The 17,102-nt window shown below is 39.7% G+C and overlaps 1 protein-coding gene across 1 annotated transcript in view; it reads right to left on the reverse strand.

Annotated features, from left to right (window-relative positions):
* FBXL17 (F-box and leucine rich repeat protein 17) overlaps positions 1–16,860 on the reverse strand; it is a 478,320-nt gene extending 461,460 nt beyond the window's left edge. Inside the window, exons 1-3 of the mRNA XM_067731391.1 lie at positions 15,732–16,860; positions 4,624–4,746; positions 793–1,050 (exon numbers count right to left, since the gene is read on the reverse strand). Of these exons, the coding sequence (XP_067587492.1) occupies positions 793–1,050; positions 4,624–4,746; positions 15,732–16,721 (1,371 nt within the window). The 5' untranslated portion in view covers positions 16,722–16,860. The remainder of the gene's footprint in view (positions 1–792; positions 1,051–4,623; positions 4,747–15,731) is intronic.
* Between the last annotated feature and the right edge of the window lie 242 nt (positions 16,861–17,102).

Genomic DNA, 17,102 nt, shown 5'->3' on the forward strand with positions numbered 1-17,102 from the left:
AAATCCCAGGTCCACTGTCTACCACACATTAGGCAAGTTTCTTAATCTCTCTAAGCCTTAATCTCTCCCTTTACAAAATGAGTTTAAATCAACTATTTCCACAAAGTTATTTCAAAGGTTAAATAAAAACTACAAAAAGTGCCTAGTACAATAGAGGGAACATTACTAAATATTCAAAATATTCACAAATTCAGGGACTGGCACATAGAATCCATTCAATATCCACTCTGAGACAAGAAACCTTAAATACCATTTCCAAAGAAAGTGAATCAACCAGAAAATACACATGATACTATATTTAATCCAATTATTGTACCTAATATAGGTAATTACCATCTTTTTCTTCATTTTATACTCCTTAACTTGGACTTCCATTTAAAAGATATTTTAAAACATGTAAGCATGTCATCTAGTAACATAAAAGAGGAATTAAAAGTTAATTTTTAAAACCTCATGCTGACCCAAACTGCATACTGTAGTTACCTAAAGCAAAATTTCGCATAAAATTTAAGTAACAAAGGAATAAATTAATAAAATGGCTGGTCAAAGAAGTTCAGGCACTTATTAAAAAACACAAAAAAGTTAATTTATCAATTACAGCCATGGAACTCTAGTTCACTAACCCAAATATTCATAGATACATAAAAAGGATGACTTATTTTAGTCTCTGAACATTACAATATGTATGTTGCTATGTATGTTGCTACAACATAGCAATCTTTCAAAGTGTTGCTGCAAGAAAACATGTTGAGTTAATACGAGTAAAACCATTTTATAGATGCTAAAATTTACCTGTTTGAGTCCTTCATCAGTAAGTTTGTCCTGGTTGCCTACATGAACTTTCTGAAGTAAAGGACAGTGAGAAGCTACCGCAATAATAGAGGTGTCAGAAAGCTGTTTACACCTGTAGGCTGTATACCTAAGAAGTCCAGGACACTTAAATGCTAGAACACACACGCCAGTATCAGACATACTGCGACAATCAGAAATGTTGATTTCAATTATATTTTGACTTCTTGATGCAATTTTTTCCAATAATTCATCAGTGACCTATGAGAGAGAAGAAAAGCAATAAATTTAAAAATCTGCTAAAAGTAGAAACTTACATTCTATTCTTTTATTAAATTCTCCCCAATAAATAATAATTAGATTATAGCATGAAAACCACAATCAAAAGAAACCCTTCTTACTTAATATTAAAGCATAATAAGAACTGTGGTATAATAAAAAAATATATTTGGTCTTTGTCTCCAGTTCCTGGAACAGAGCTCCTAAAGTTCTAGGAATTTCCTGAGTGATAGGAATGTCTTTTGTTATTTTTAACAAGCCCCTTTTACCATGCCTGAGTTTATACTAATGAAATGACTTAAGTTGGGGCCCCTAGATAGCTTCAGGATGGGGGCTGGTCACCAGAAAGACCAAACACCATGTGATTAGAGGGTGGAAACTTTCAGCCCCATCCTCCGATTTCCTGGGAGGGAAGGGGAGCTGGAGACTGGATTATAAAAACTCTTGAACACTGAGATTTGAAGGGCTTCTGGGTTGGTGAATACATCAAAGTGCTGGGAGGTCAATGTGAATGTAAACAATATAGAAGCTCCAAACTCTCTCCCCCCATATCTTGCCCTATGCGTATTTTCCATTTGGCTGGTCCTGGTTTACATCCTCTATAATAAATCAGTGAACATAGTATTTTCCTGAGTTGTGATCATTCTAGCAAATTATCACACCTAAGGAGAGGGCTGGGGGAACTTCCAAATTTACAGCTGGTCAGTCTAAAGTACAGGTGGCTCCTAGGACTTGTGACTGGCATATGAAGTGGAGACAGTCTTATGGGACTGAGCCCTTAACCTGTGAGGTCTGCACTAACTCCAGGAGTTAGTGTCATAATTGAACTGAATTGTTGGACACGCATTTGGTGTCAGAGAATTTGTTGTCAGAATGGAAAAAAACACAGATTTGGTGTCAGAAAACACCAAGTGATAATGTATGTGTTAGTTTTCATTAAACACCTAAAAATCTATCCTTATTAGGAAAACATACTTTAAACTTTCAAACTCACCAAAAACTCCCCACAAACAAAACTGTATTGAGATTTGGAGTTGGTTCTGTTTTTAACCCAACAAATAGTATATATCAGCCATCATGATGTATGACTCTTGACTTTTCACACTTATTATGAGATAATACCTACCAAAGTATATACATTTCAATTGTTTTACTACTTTTATCAGAATACATTACATATAACTAAATCCATAGCTTAGACAATATATCATTTTGGGTTTCAGCACACTGAAGACTTCATAGAAAAGTCCATTAAAAAAAAGTTTTTCTCGGGCTTCCCTGGTGGCGCAGTGGTTGCGAGTCCGCCTGCCGATGCAGGGGACACGGGTTTGTGCCCCAGTCCGGGAAGATCCCACATGCCGCAGAGCGGCTGGGTCCGTGAGCCATGGCTGCTGAGCCTGCGCGTCCGGAGCCTGTGCTCCGCAACGGGAGAGGCCACAACAGTGAGAGGCCCGTGTACCGCAAAAAAAAAAAAAAAAAAAAGTTTTTCTCGGAAGACTCAAAGCTACCTGTAAGTAACCTTAAAATTCATCTGCTGAAAAATTCATATGGCCATCTCAATTCTTTAAACAAATTTTAAAAACCAACCTCTACACATTCCCTGCCCAATCATATTTCCAAAAAAAGAAAACAGAGTTAACATTATTCAAATCTTTTGTGCAAAAATAATGATGAGAGAAAATGCACATGATGAAATTTAGAAAGGAAAAAGAAGGGCTTCCCTGGTGGCGCAGTGGTTAAGTATCCACCCATCAATGCAGGGGACACAGGTTTGAGCCCTCGTCTGGGAAGATCCCACATGCCACAGAGCAACTAAGCCCATGCACCACAACTACTGAGCCTGCACTCTAGAGCCCACGAGCCACAACTACTGAGCCCGCCTGCCACTACTGAAGCCCGCGCACCTAGAGCCCGTGCTCCGCAACAAGAGAAGCCCCTGCAACAACGAGAAGCCCATGCACTGCAATGAAGAGTAGCCCCCGGCCACCACAACTAGAGAAAGCCCACACACAGCAACGAAGACCCAACGCAGCCAAAAATAAATAAATAAATAAATTTTTTTTAAAAAAAAAAAAGAAAGAAAAAAGGAAAGAATTGGAGTGTTGAGGGATACAAGGAGTTAAGAGCCAAGGTTGAAAATACCTTTGTTTACGCTTGTTGGAAACAGCATACCTCTCTTTTTTTTTTTTTTCTTTTTTCACCTCCAGATCTAACTACCAGGAGAGGGGAAAAGCTCTTCTTAGTCTGAGTTTGTAACAAATAGCTCAGACAACCAAGACTAATGAAGTAAAGAGCCAATGGATTACTTCACGTTACCTCTCTCCACTGTACCAGCCACAACTAACTAAATATTCACCATTCCCCCTGGACACAAATTTCATGAACCTGGACAGGTAAATGACTAATTCTATAACTGTCTTAACCTCTTACCAATGAGGCAGTAAAACAAAAAGAAAACTCATACACAAATGCTCAGGAACTTGCTTATTTTGTTTAAAGTACATGTGCCTATAAACACACACAAATGCTACCAGTGTTGGAGTTGGCTTGTACCAAATCACAAAAGTCTATAGTATATATCACTTTCGAAGTCAGTCATATCACTACATTCAGTGACATCACATTGGTAGCTTGAAATGGGTCATGGTGAAAATATTTGTACAACAAAAACTGGAAAATATAACAAATCAGGGCTTTTTCTTTGCTCATTTGTTTTTGAAAGCCAGCAGTTAAACATTTAGCAGCACATCACTAACAATATCATGGAAGGATTTAGAGCAGGTTTAGTAGTCTAATAAAATCCTATCCTTATTGGATATCTTTTTTATGTTTCCAATGCCAAGCACTGAAAACCAAGTTTAAGGGAAGAATTTAACAGGTCCAACAAATTATTTGTAATAAGCACTATTAACTATCTTCTTTCCTAATTTATGCCACCATATAAACATATTGGCAGTCGGGCAATGGGGAGGATTAGAAAATTCATCAAAATGAAAATTAAAACAAAATGAGTTATCTTATTCCATTTCTTCACACAAAATAACATTATAAGTATACTGTTATGAAAAGTATAATAATAATAAATTAATAGGGATAATGATAGTATCAACTCATAAGATGGTTGATCAAATGAACACATATAAAGCTCACTGAACAGTATGTACGTGGCACATCAGCAGCACTATATAAATGTTTGCCTTATTTTCTACTATTAAACTAATATTCGTAAAATGACCCCTCCAAAAAATGAAAAGTTTAATAACTCTTTTTAAAGGTAGTAAAAACTGGGGGGGGGGGGGGGAGGATGAAGAGGACTAAGACAAAGAGGATTAAGAACCAACCCAAAATTACCAATCCAAACTAAAAAATGTATTCTTCATCATAGGAACCTAGCTTCAACTTGAATTTGAAAAAAAATTACTAAAGCACAGAATTATAGATTACAGTCATTTGAACTATCTTGAAAAACAGCGCGAAAGAAGTGATTTCTGAGGAGGAAAAAGATATTTTTTGAATAGGTCAACCTGAGTGTTTCTTTAGAATTAGAATCCATACCTGCTGACGACTACTAAGATCCAGCTGCTTCCAAAACTGGAAATCTAAACAAAGGTCACGCCAGTACTTGCAAACCAATGATGCAGAAAGGCAACGCTCATCCAGGGATAAATTGGAAAATATCTGTGAATAAAAAAGGAACCACATAATATGCGCTAAAAATTTTAAAGGCAATGAAAAGGTCTTCATCAGTTAGAAAAAATTACCCCTTTTTTTTTTTTTAATTTATCCTTTCTGTCGAGGGCTGACTTTAAATAGATCGCAGTGAGGGAGCTGCTCTGCTATGTAAGACACCCTGACCCAGAAGCAGGTCATCTACGAATGGTTTAGCACCAGGTTCCCTATGAAAGTGCGTTGTGTGAAGGGCGAGGGGGCACAACAGGCAAGGGGGTGGCCGCCTTTCCAGCCATGAAAAATCAACTTTAAAAACAGAAAACCATCTTAAGTACAAGTGGCCGTTATTAAAAGAGTCATTGTTATGGACTGTCCTAAAGAGGAAGTATGATATGGGAGAAGCTAAGAACACAACCAAGAGAGGGGGAAAAAAGCAAACACTCAAATTACTAAAATCATGAATAAATAGAGACATTATTACCAGCCTTACAAAAACAGAATTATAAGAGAATATTATGAACACTGTATGCCAACAAATTAGATAACCTAAAGGAAACAGACAAACTTCTAGAAACATAAAAACTACAAAAAACTGACTCAGAAGAAATAGAAAATTTGAATAGACCTATAACAAGTAGAAATATTAAATCAGTAATCTAAAAACTTATAACAAAGAAAGACCAAGGACCAGATGGCCTCAATAGTGATAATATTTAAAGAAGAACAAATATAAATTCTTCTTAAATTCTTCCCAAAATTGGAGCATGAGGGAACCCTTGCTAATTCATTCTATGAGGTTAGCATTACCCTCATACCAAAGCCAAAAACATCACAAGAAAACTATAGACCAACATCACAAGAAAACTATAGACCAACGTTCCTTATGAATTTAAATGCAAACAATCCTAACAAAATACATTTGACCCTTGAACAATGCAGAGGTTTGGGGTGCTGACCCTCAATGCAGTCAAAAACCCAAGTATCACTTTTGGTTGGCCCTCCCTATATGCGGTTCCTCACCCATGGATTCAACCAACCAAGCATCATGTAGTACTACAGTATTTACTCTTGAAAAGAAATCTGCATGTAAGAAAACCTGCACAGTTCAAATCCATGTTGTTCAAGGGTCAACTGTATTAGCAAACTGAATCCAGCAGCATATTAAAAGGATCATACACCATGGCCAAGTGGGATCTATCCCAGGAATGCAAAGATGGTTCAACATGCAAAAATAAATCCATTTAACATATTAATCCATTTAACCATATTAATAAAATGAAGGTTTAAAAAACCCAACCAACTCAATTAATGCAGAAAAAGCATTTGACAAACTCCAATACCCTTTCTTGACAAAAAATACTCAGAAAACTAGGAATAAAAGGAAACTTCCTTAATGTGATAGATGGCATCTATAAAAGTTCCACAATTATCATTATACCTAATAGTGAAAGACTGAATGTTTTCCCCTGAGATGAGGAACAAGAAAAAGATTTCTACCATCTCCACTCCTATGCAACATCGTATTGGAGATTCTGGCCTGGGCAATTATGTAAGGAAAAGAAATAAAAGGCATCCAGGTTAGAAAGGAAGAATTAAAATGTTCCATAGTCACAGATATCATGATCTTATATACAGAAAAAAAAAATACATACAAAAATTTAGAGCTAATAAGCAAATATTTCTGTATACTAGCAATGAACAAATCAGAAATGAAATAAGAAAGCACTTCTATTTGCAACAGCATCAAAGAATACTTTTTTATACTTTCCACTTCTTCATACTGAGATTTCCCATTTGTTGGGTCAATGTTATCATATTCTTCTATAATTTAAATCATGTTTCCTTCCATTCTTTTAACATGTTTATAATAGCAGTTTAAAGTTTTTATCTGCTAAGTCTAATATCTGTGCCTACTCAGTTTCTATTAACTGCTTTCTTTTCTCTCAGTATAGGTTCCATTTTTTTCTGTCTCTTTACATGTCTCAATTTTTCATTCAAAACCAGACATTTTAGATAACATATTGTAGCAACTCTGGAATTTGATTTACTTTTCAGAATTGTTTTTCAACTTTAATCTCCCTGGCCTTAAATGGTAGGATATGAGTCCCCTGAAGTTTGAATGTCTCTGCTCAAGTTTTAATTCTTATTCATATTTGTTTTTAGTCTGGCTTCCTAGGGAGGTCAACCTGTGTCTAAATTGCTTAGTTTCCAGCTCGTTATTTGGGCAAAGATATGCTCAAACATCTCAAGTCTGCTCTCCAATCTGTGCGTGGGATGGGAAAAGCATATTCAAGGCTTATACTCAAGTCTGCTTTAGCCCTTGCTTTCTGCTAGATACTCTCAAGTCTCCCCTGCACATATGCATAGTTTCAGAGTAAGCCAAGGATATGTTAAGAGCTTATTATCCCTTTATGGTTCTCTCTTTTCCAAGGTCTGCCTGTTAAACTCCTAGCTCATCCCCCACTCATCCCAACTGGCACCACAACATGAGACTTGCAAATATGTAGGTTTTCACCATTTTTTTCCTAACAAGTTCATCACTTTTAGTTGACAAACACAGGTTGTTACTTATTGCCCCAAACTAAGTTACCCTCTTAAGACACCTAAGCTGCTGGTTTTCCAAACTCCTGATTCTTGCCAAACGTACTGGGGTTCGAGGGTACAGTAGGGGCCTCATTCAAGTGTGGTGTAGACCTCCACTATTCTTACCTGAAGCTCTAGTAATTTTCCTAAGAATAAATGCGTCTCATTTTGTTGTGTGCTTTTGGTCGATTTCCAAAGCCCAAATAGTTTGGGGCAATTCTTCCTAGTTATTTTACATATATATATATATAAAATTTATATATATATATATAAAAATATATAAAATTTATATATATTTGTTTTGTGTTTGTGGAGAGGATTCACCAAACTCTTCATGCAGCCAAAGCTGGAAGTCCCTCTCTGGTGGATATTTTTAATGCTTGTTCCCCTCATTTTATAGATGAGAGAATTTAGAGAGATTTAGAGAGACTAGATCATTTGTTTAAGGTTAAAGGACTACATGGCTTTAAAGGGCTAATTTGTCCCTTAACAAAGAGAAGATTTGTGGAACATAGTCACTGGAACCAAGAAACATCTTGTTTAAAATATGTCCGACTTTCGATCGTACCTTCTTTGAACCTTAGTTTTCTCCTTTGTAAAAGTGAGAGGATTGTTATCATTAACACAAAATTGACTAATCTAGATAGATCTAGATGGGTCTTATTTATTCAGGTGAAAGGAAATTAATAAGTGAGTAAAGATAAAACCAGTACCAGCAAAGATGGATAAAAGTAAAAAGGCAAAATACTCAGCTAAAATACCAATGCATATTTAATAGATCTTTGCATATGGCTGTGGTAGGCAACCTACAAAATGGCCCTCAATGACCCCACCTGCTGGTACTTACATCTGTGTAATTCTCTCCTCTTGAGGGTAAGCTGGATTTACTGACTCACTTCTAATGAACAGAGTATGGCAGAAGAGATTAGATTAAGAAAACTGTGGCTTCCATTTTGAGTGTTCTCGACTCTGTTGCTCTATGTGATTAGCCCTATGGAGAAGCCCAAATGGCATGGCAAGGAACTTAAGCATCTGGCCAACGGCCAGTAAGGACCTGAGGCCTGCCAAAAACCATGCAAGTAAGCTTGGGTGAAAATTCTCAAGTCCCAGTCGAGTAGCCCCAACAAACACCTGAATATAACCTCATAAGAGACCTTGGATCAGAAGGACCCAGCTAAGCCACAAAGGGATTCTAACCCACAGAAAATATGAGATAATAAATGTTTGTGGTTTTAAACTGCATAATTTGTTAAACAGAAATAATTAACTAACACGTGTTTAAATATTCCCACTTTTCTTTCTGTCATTAAAATGCTATCTCGCCCCTATCCTAACTCCTCAGAAAAAAACTACTATGCACCATGCTATTTTCTTAACTCATTTAACAAACAACTGTGCACATGTACCTAGGTTTCTGTGGAAGACACTAAGACATGAGATTGATTCACTGGTTTCAAGATTATATGGTCAAAGGCATTTCTGAATTATCTTTGGATCATCTGAGATTCAAGAGAAAGAACATTTCAAAGGTTGCTTTGAAGAAAGAGAACATAGGTCTGTAAAGGACTGGCCTGGAACACTTTTGCTAAATAAGAAAGAGGAAAAAATGACAATGAAAAAACTGAAATGGCACTTGCACCAAGCCAGGAAATTGCTTACTTTAACACAGGCCTGTTAGCAATGTCTTGAGTGTGACAGAAGTCCAAGCCAAGTAGGTACTCTAACGCTGTATTAGATCGAGGGATCTATCATCTTATATCTTGTTGCTCTTTCATCACTGCCCTAATTTATAGGGTTGAAAATGGGTTACTCTTTTAATACAGGTGGTCTAGCCCTGGAAAAGGGAAGAGGAAGCAAAGGACAAGCAGCTGCCTTTTATAGTGTGATCTGGAAGTCATATACATTGCTTCCACTCACATTCTATTATCCAATATTTAGTCACATAGCCACCCCTATATGAGAGGCTAAGAAAGTCTCTCGTTAGGTAATCATGTGCCTAACTAGAACACGATGGGTACTGTTACTAAAAAGAATATAAGGCGAATGGATATTGGGAAACAACAATGACTTCTAGTCAGGACCTGGGTTGAAAACATGCTTAATATTCTTGATCTTTACTGGCAGATCTGGACAATGCAACTAAGCTATTAATTACCAGAAAATGTACAAGCCATATTACTGATATAATCTGAACTAATCACTACCAGGCCAATATCCAAATATTTCTAAAACTTGAAGATTCTATTTTTGACTGAGGCATTGACATAAGGTATCAGAAGATACTTCAGACCAAAAAAACTTCCAGAGAACGTATCACTGCTTAACATTTGGTCATACATATCCCACAGACCTTTACAGTACTTAAAAATCAACCATGCCAACACCTACATTTGGCCATTTCATTTCTTGATGAAGAGATCTTATGTGCTATCAGATATTACTACAAAAAGGAGTTAAGGCTTATGAGCATGCAGACTGTATGCAAGTTATAGAAATATAAGAAGTAAATCTGTGTAGCTATTTTATATTGACTATCTTCTCTATGTCAGTTTAACTTTTTTGGCCTTTTCAATTTTTTTCCTATATACACCATATCTTGCCTCTTTCTTAGATATTCTACTTATATTGCTTGCCAAAAGCTTGAAAGTAAAATTTACTAAACAATCTGTTGAATAAAGCACCATTTAGAAAAACAGAGACACAAAACATATTTCTGGTACTTTTTTTTTTTTTTTTGGCCACACGGGGCTTGCAGGGATCTTAGTTCTCCGACCCGGGATTGAACCTGGGCCCCGGCAGTGAAAGCGGTGTGTCCTAACCACTGGACCTCCAGGGAATTCCCTTTCTGGTATTTTTCTAACCGTACAACCATAGGGAAGTCACAGATTCTAAAACTATTTCCTAATCTGTAAAATAATTTCTCACAATTTAATCATTAAAATTTAAAGCACAGCAAACTAATAAAACCCCCAACTGTTACTACATAGAGTGTTAGTCTATAGCAAAGTCAGGTATTTACACAAGAATAAGTTTTATTCGAAAGCCAGTCACAAAATTCAATAAAACAAGACTTTTTTTAAAGTATTTTGGGAGGAGACACTATGAAATAATGTGTTCTTTTGACATATCTCCATTATTCTCTGAGCACTTCCTTGCATTCTGGCTCAAAATATTCCAAGCTCATCTTGTGCTTTACTTGTCCCAGTCCTAGAATCAGTCATTTTTCCAAGGAACACTGATTCCTTTTAGCAGAGAATGATATTTAGAAGCTAAGATCTGGACACTAAGTGTACTCACTGTCTTGCGTATTGCTGCTCAAAGATCCTCTCAGAGGGCAGAGCGAGGGAATGCATGCATGTATGTATGTAACCAATCTCCCATCACTGTTGCTAGCTTCTTCCACCACATGGATGCCCTTACCACATCACTTGAACACCAAATTGGCCAAGACTTGGGCAAGATTCTTTATTTCTAATTGAAGTATAGTTGATTCACAATATTATATTAGTTTCAGGTGGACAACATAGTGATTCAATATTTTACAGTTATACTCCATTTAAAGTCATTACAAAATAATGGCTATATTTCCCAGTGCTGGACAATATATGTTTGTTGCTTCAAGATTCTTGATAAGCATAAAACAGGATATTTAACCAAAGGTAAGTAACTTTTTAAGAAACTATTATTTTAATATTAAATGCTTCCATATTTGCCTTCACATATCTTCCCTTACATTCCCTATCATTTATACAACTTGGTATCTTACGTTGGTAAAGAACAGCTTAAGGTTACTCCCCTTGACAGCTACTCTTTACAAGGCACCAAAATGTATAGCCTTCTCAAAATGAGAAGAAAAAAAATCTCACCTTTTGGTAGCCTGATTTGATTGAATTATCCAAGATTACTAGGCATTCTCCAGCAAAGAACAATCTTGAACCTGACTTCCTAAGGACACTCCATTTTAGCACTGGCTAAACCATCCCTAGAACTCCAGAGCCATACTTCCCAGAATTTATCTGGTACTGGAGCCTTAAGTCAAAGCACTCATGAAAAGCTACATGTAACTTAGCTCCTCTTACCCACTAGTAATCTACATTCAAAGCTTTAAAAAGTCGCATCACTTTTTTTCTTCAACTCCCATTGTCATTGCTTTTATCCTTGTTTTCATATTTGAAAAAAATAGATCAGATACATAAGCTTTCCTCCAAAGCACACTTTTCTTATAAAACTCTTCCTCGATCACTAAAGCAACCTGTTCATAATAAAGCTATAAAAATACAAATTTAACAACTACTGATACATTATCAGAGATGCATTCATGGTGAAGTGGTTTTCTAATGATGGTGATAGATTTTGGGTCTCTCACCTGGTTTCCTTTGGAAAGAAATAGTCTGCTGACAGAGAGCAAGATATCTAAATATATACCATACAAAGCCTCTAAAATTTAAATATAGATTCAAAATACCCAGTTACTCAAATAGCTACTACTTAAAGAAAAATATTCCATTGCTATCATTTGGTAAAACTGTTATAGTGGATCCACTATATAAAAATATAATTGTGATATCAGTAGGTAAGGTTGCTTAAAGTAATAAAGGCAACAGGTAGCAAAGACTGAAGCTAGCTTATGTGATCCAAAACAATCCATTTACCAGTCCAAGATCATATGTAACAGGCTTAAGTACTTTAGAAAATGCTATTCCCACAGTTGACCTTTGAAAAGCCAGTCCCTGCTTCTCAAATTTCTAATATTTAAAGACACAATTCAACCTTACAGACCCAATTATAAAATTAGCCTCTGACTCATAATGGTTAGATGTTGGCTGGTGTAAGCTTCCCCCCACTCCCTAATTCAGGAATCTCTTTCATAAATTTCTGAGAGAAGACTATTTAAGCCCTTTTACACCATATGTTGAAAAGATCTCTAAACCTGGAAACACTGAGCTGGGTTCTAGCCCAGGGTCTGCCATTCACTATCTGAAATGTCTTGGGGTAAGCCATATCACTTCTACAGGCCTGTTTCTTCATGCATAAGAAGTAGGGAGTGACAAGATGACCTCAAAGGTCTCTTCCTGAAGTTACATAACTATGATTTCCAATGAAGTTCACCATTTTAAGAAAAAATTCATTTCATCTTTACAGAGCTCCTACAGTTAGAAAGGACTTTTTAAATTTTCAGAAAATCACATTCTTCAACCCTGAAATTCCACTTCTTGAAATCTACCCTAGAAAAATGACCACATGTGCATAGAAAACATCTATTAGCATTGTTTACAATAGTAATAAATTGAAAACATCCAATTATACCATACTGAAATAAATATAGTATGGCATAATACTATGGGATACTATACAACAGTTAAAAAGAATGAAGGAAACCATATACTCACTAATTAAAAAAAACCCTCCAAATCATACTGTTAATGAAAACAATTGCAGAACATGTACACTTTGATGCCATTTACGAAAGGCTATGAAGTTTTACACAGGGCTCTCTACAAAGAAAAAAATATTCTGGAACTGCACAGTCCAGTACAGTAGCTGCCAGCCACGCATGACTACTGATCCCTGAAATGCAGCTACTGTGACTAAGAAACTGAATTTTAAATTTTATTTCATTTTAACTACTTTAAATTTAAATAGCAACATGTGGCTAGCGGCTACTGTACTCCACAGTACAAGTCTAGAAGAAAAATCTAAACTGATAACAGTGGTTAGTGACCTCTGGAGAGAAAACTAGATAGGAGAGTAGGGGGTGAACCAAGGCCAACTTTTGCTTTACGGGCATTATTTGAATATTTTAAAGCAAGTAATACTACTTACATAAAAGTAAAATTGAAAAAGAAAAAGCCCTATTGATATTGGGCCAAAAAATCTGCCTATGAACCACAGTAGAAAGAATTTAGTTTTCTTTTGCTGTTGCCATACCTGGAAAAAACTGAGCAAGTATGGTAGTTTGAGTCAACTTCCCTAAAAACATCTTTGAATCACATTTCCTCACGTCTCTCTCCCAAACTCTCTCCCCTCCACATCCCCCTTTTCTACAACTGTAGTAACTTCTGGTACAAAGGCCGCAGCAATACAATTATAGAAGTTATCGCCCATTATCAGGGTAGTAGGACATACTTTCTAATGGGGATAATGGATTTGTGCCTCTCTATGCAACAACTCTCTGGTACTGTAAAGAAAATTGTCATAGCTCCCTAAGTCTTCTCTTCTCCACGCCTAAACAGAGCCAGAAACTCTTCACCATCCAATGGCTCTACTGTGGCTCAAAACAACAACTCAGGATAGAAACACTCCTTAGAGACTTCCCTTACTGGCATGGCATATTCACCCAGAGTCTCAGCCCAGACTTCCTAAAAACCTGGTCATTCACTTGTTCATCAATATTTACTGAGTGCTATTAAATGCCAGGCACTGTACTTAGGGGAGAAGATAGAGCAATGAACACTATCTGTGTCACCAGAGCCTCTGCCCCCCAAAGTCTTATCCCCAAAAGTTCTACTTCGGTTGGTAAACACTAAAAAACTTCGATTTCAATTCATTCCAGACAGTCTGACTCACTCTGTGCTGAACACCACCAGGACCATGAAAACCACACAGAGTATCTTTATCCAAGTTTCTAATACAAGTAATGGAAATCTATATAACATGTCTAAATACTCCAACACAATAGGTAAGTCCAATGAGTAATTTCCCCAAATGTCCCTTAGATCAGGTTTTCAACAGTCCCTAGCAAAAATGTGGAAAAGAACAATGTAGCAAATGAAATAAACTTATTCTATATAAGTCTCCTTATTATGAAATCATGTCCTACCACCTTTTTTTTCTTTCTTTTGTTTTTGTATTAATATTCTCTATTTCATGAAATAATAATGGTTTAGGTAGAAAGTGGGAAGTACCTGGTTTTTGTTTTGTTTTTAAACAGTCTTACTTACCAAACAAGACAGCAATCAAACCTCTACACCAAGTATTCGCTGATATTTAATTTGTCCATGTCATCCACTAATTTAAAAGGTTCAAGAATGTTTCCTCCGCCCTAAAATGCACACCCTGAACATACAGAGGTGGCGATTACTCCTCCAAAAATACACCTCTGTAAATTAAACAATTACATTTGGACACAAGGAAAAGGTAAGCTTTCCCACTCCTTTGCTATATTATTTACAAAAATATTAATATCACAATAAAACAGACCCAAACACACAGGATTACAAATATGCAAAAAGTCTAATCAAAGTATATTGTTGACAGTATATAATTATACTGTCAACAATTATAATTGATGACACTTACTTCAGTAACAATAAAAGTAGCCGAATTCTTATCTAGGTTTTTCTATCTAGTCTTAAATATCATCCACACTGAGTAACCAGGTTTATATTTATTAAGCTTCAGAAAGCTGCAGATGTGGGTGGGAGAGAAGAGAGAAAATGAGGGAAAAAATAACTTTTTAATAATAGCTTACTACAAACTATCACATAACTACGTGACTAGCACTAGCATTGACAAAATTGCAAATTTTACTTAGTAGTTGCGAGACAAGGCTCCCACAAGACACCTACCTCTTCCCCCACTCATCTATCCCCCAACAAAAAATACATTTGTCCTTACCTTCTGGTAATCTGTATGCTTTTATGTAAGGGTTAAAATGTACAAAGGTAATACAACACAGCATAAATAAAAGGGTTTTCAAGTCAGGCAGGCCTAAATTCCCCAGATCTGCCCCTTACTGTCTGTGTGTGACCTTGGGCAAGTCATTCAACCTCTTCAAGCCCCACTAGACTGTAAGCTCCGTAGGAGCAAAGACCACTTCTGCCTGACTTACTACTGTAGGCACATGGCACTGAAATATCAGTGTCTTCTTGTATAAAGTAAGGATGTTAACAATATTTCTCTCACAACGTTAACTGAAGGATTAAATGAGATATTATGTATATAAAGCTCTGGCACAGTGCCTGATCATGGTAAATGATCAATAAAATTAACTGTTTTTGACATCAACTAGCAGCTATCAAACCTGAAAATACTGTTTGAAGACTTTCAAACACTAATATACGAAGTCTTCACCCAGTCAGTGTAAACTGCTCAAGTGATAAAACAATATTTCACACAAAACTTACGAATAGTTTCTAAACCACTGGGCTGGGAATCTAATAATAGATGAACCCTGAATTATGCGCAACAGACCCAAGCTATTAAAAGACATTTAGTAGACTCCAAGTTTTTCTACTTCAATAATATGCCATAGGCATCCTCCCCATTGGCTTCCCAATCTCCCCTTCGGACGTCTCCGGCTGTCAGGGAACCCCCTCCTCCGTGCTTAGAGGGAGGAGAGAGAAAACCTCCGAGTCGGGGGCCGGGGTTGGGGGGCAGCGCGCATCCCCGCGCCACTCGCCCGGACCCACCTTGAGCAGGATGGATGGCGGCAGTTGATTGATGTCTGGGGTTTCGGGGGATGGCTCCCTATGACAGTCGCACGGATTTTCGGGGGTCTCCTGACAGTCCGCGTCGCCGCATTCGTGGTGCTGCTGGGCGGGCGAGGGGGCGGTGCCCCCCGCTCGGACGGCGTTCCCACCGGCCTCTGTGGGGGCACCTTCCGAAGTGGGAGAGGAGCGCTGGGAGCAGAGAGGCTGCGGTGGCTGCTCTGGGCCCTGGCAGCAGCCGGCGTCGGGGGGCCGCGGCGGCGAGGCGCCTCCCCCCGCAGGTCCTCCTCCTCCTCCGCTGCCGCCGCCGCCGCCGCAGGCCCCCCCGCCACAGCGGGGCTGCTTACAGGGGGTGCAGGCGGGGACCCCGGCCCCCTTCCGCTTGCACACCATCTCGGGAGGCGTGGGGGGCTCGGCCGGCGGCGGCGGCCCCCGGAAGAGCTGCACGGCGGCAGGCGGCCCCAGGAAGCGCACGGGCCCCAGGCTGGCCAAGAAGAGGCTCCGGCCCTGCTGTTCCCAGGCGGCTGCCGCGGCCAGCCCCAGCTCTTTGCAGCAGGAGGCGGGCGACGAGGCCGAAGCGGCGGCGGCGGCGGCGGCGGCGGCCGAGGATAGCAGGAAGCGGCGGGCGGCGGCGGCGCAGTCCTCGGCGGCCAGGGCCGCGTAGCGCCGCGCCAGGTGCTGCGAGGAGGCGGCCGCGGCGTAGGCCCCGTCCCGCGGCGGCGGCGAGAGTGGCGGCTCCTCCTCTGGGCCGGCGGGGGCGGGCGCGCCGGGGCTGTGCACGATGAAGCAGAGCATGCAGGGCCCGCGGAAGAAGCAGTCCCGGCTCCGGGGCGCCGCCGGCTGGGGGGGCGCCTTGGCCGGGGTCCGGCGGGGCAGCCTGAGGAGAGGGCGGCGGCGGCGGCACCAGCTGCAACAGCGAGGCCTCTTCTGGCTTGGGCGGTTACGCGGCTCCTTCGAGAGAAGGTGGCCCATATAGAAGGCCCCGAGGAGGGGGACCGGGATAGAGAAGTAGGGAGGCCCGGACAGCCGGGCTCCCGGCAGCGAGGCAGGCCCCTCTCTGGCTGGGCCTCGGGCCCGCGGCGGGCGGCGGGGTCGCCCGCCTTGCGCACACACACGCACACACACGCACACACGGGCACACACGCGACGGTGGGGGGGGGGGGGGCGTCAGCTGCGGGCCGGTCTGGCGCCGGATGGGGGCTACATGCTTTGCCCCGGGAAGCCAGGAGAACGATGGGCGCGAGCTTTGGGGACGCGACGGAGGGAGCGAGCCTGCCGGCTCAGTCAGTCAGTACGGCTGCAGGGGGAACGCGGGGTCCGGCTCGGACCATTTTAACTGCGGCTCCGCTGGCG

This window comes from Pseudorca crassidens, chromosome 3 (genome assembly GCF_039906515.1).
Source record: "Pseudorca crassidens isolate mPseCra1 chromosome 3, mPseCra1.hap1, whole genome shotgun sequence".
In the NCBI taxonomy this organism is placed as follows: domain Eukaryota; kingdom Metazoa; phylum Chordata; class Mammalia; order Artiodactyla; family Delphinidae; genus Pseudorca; species Pseudorca crassidens.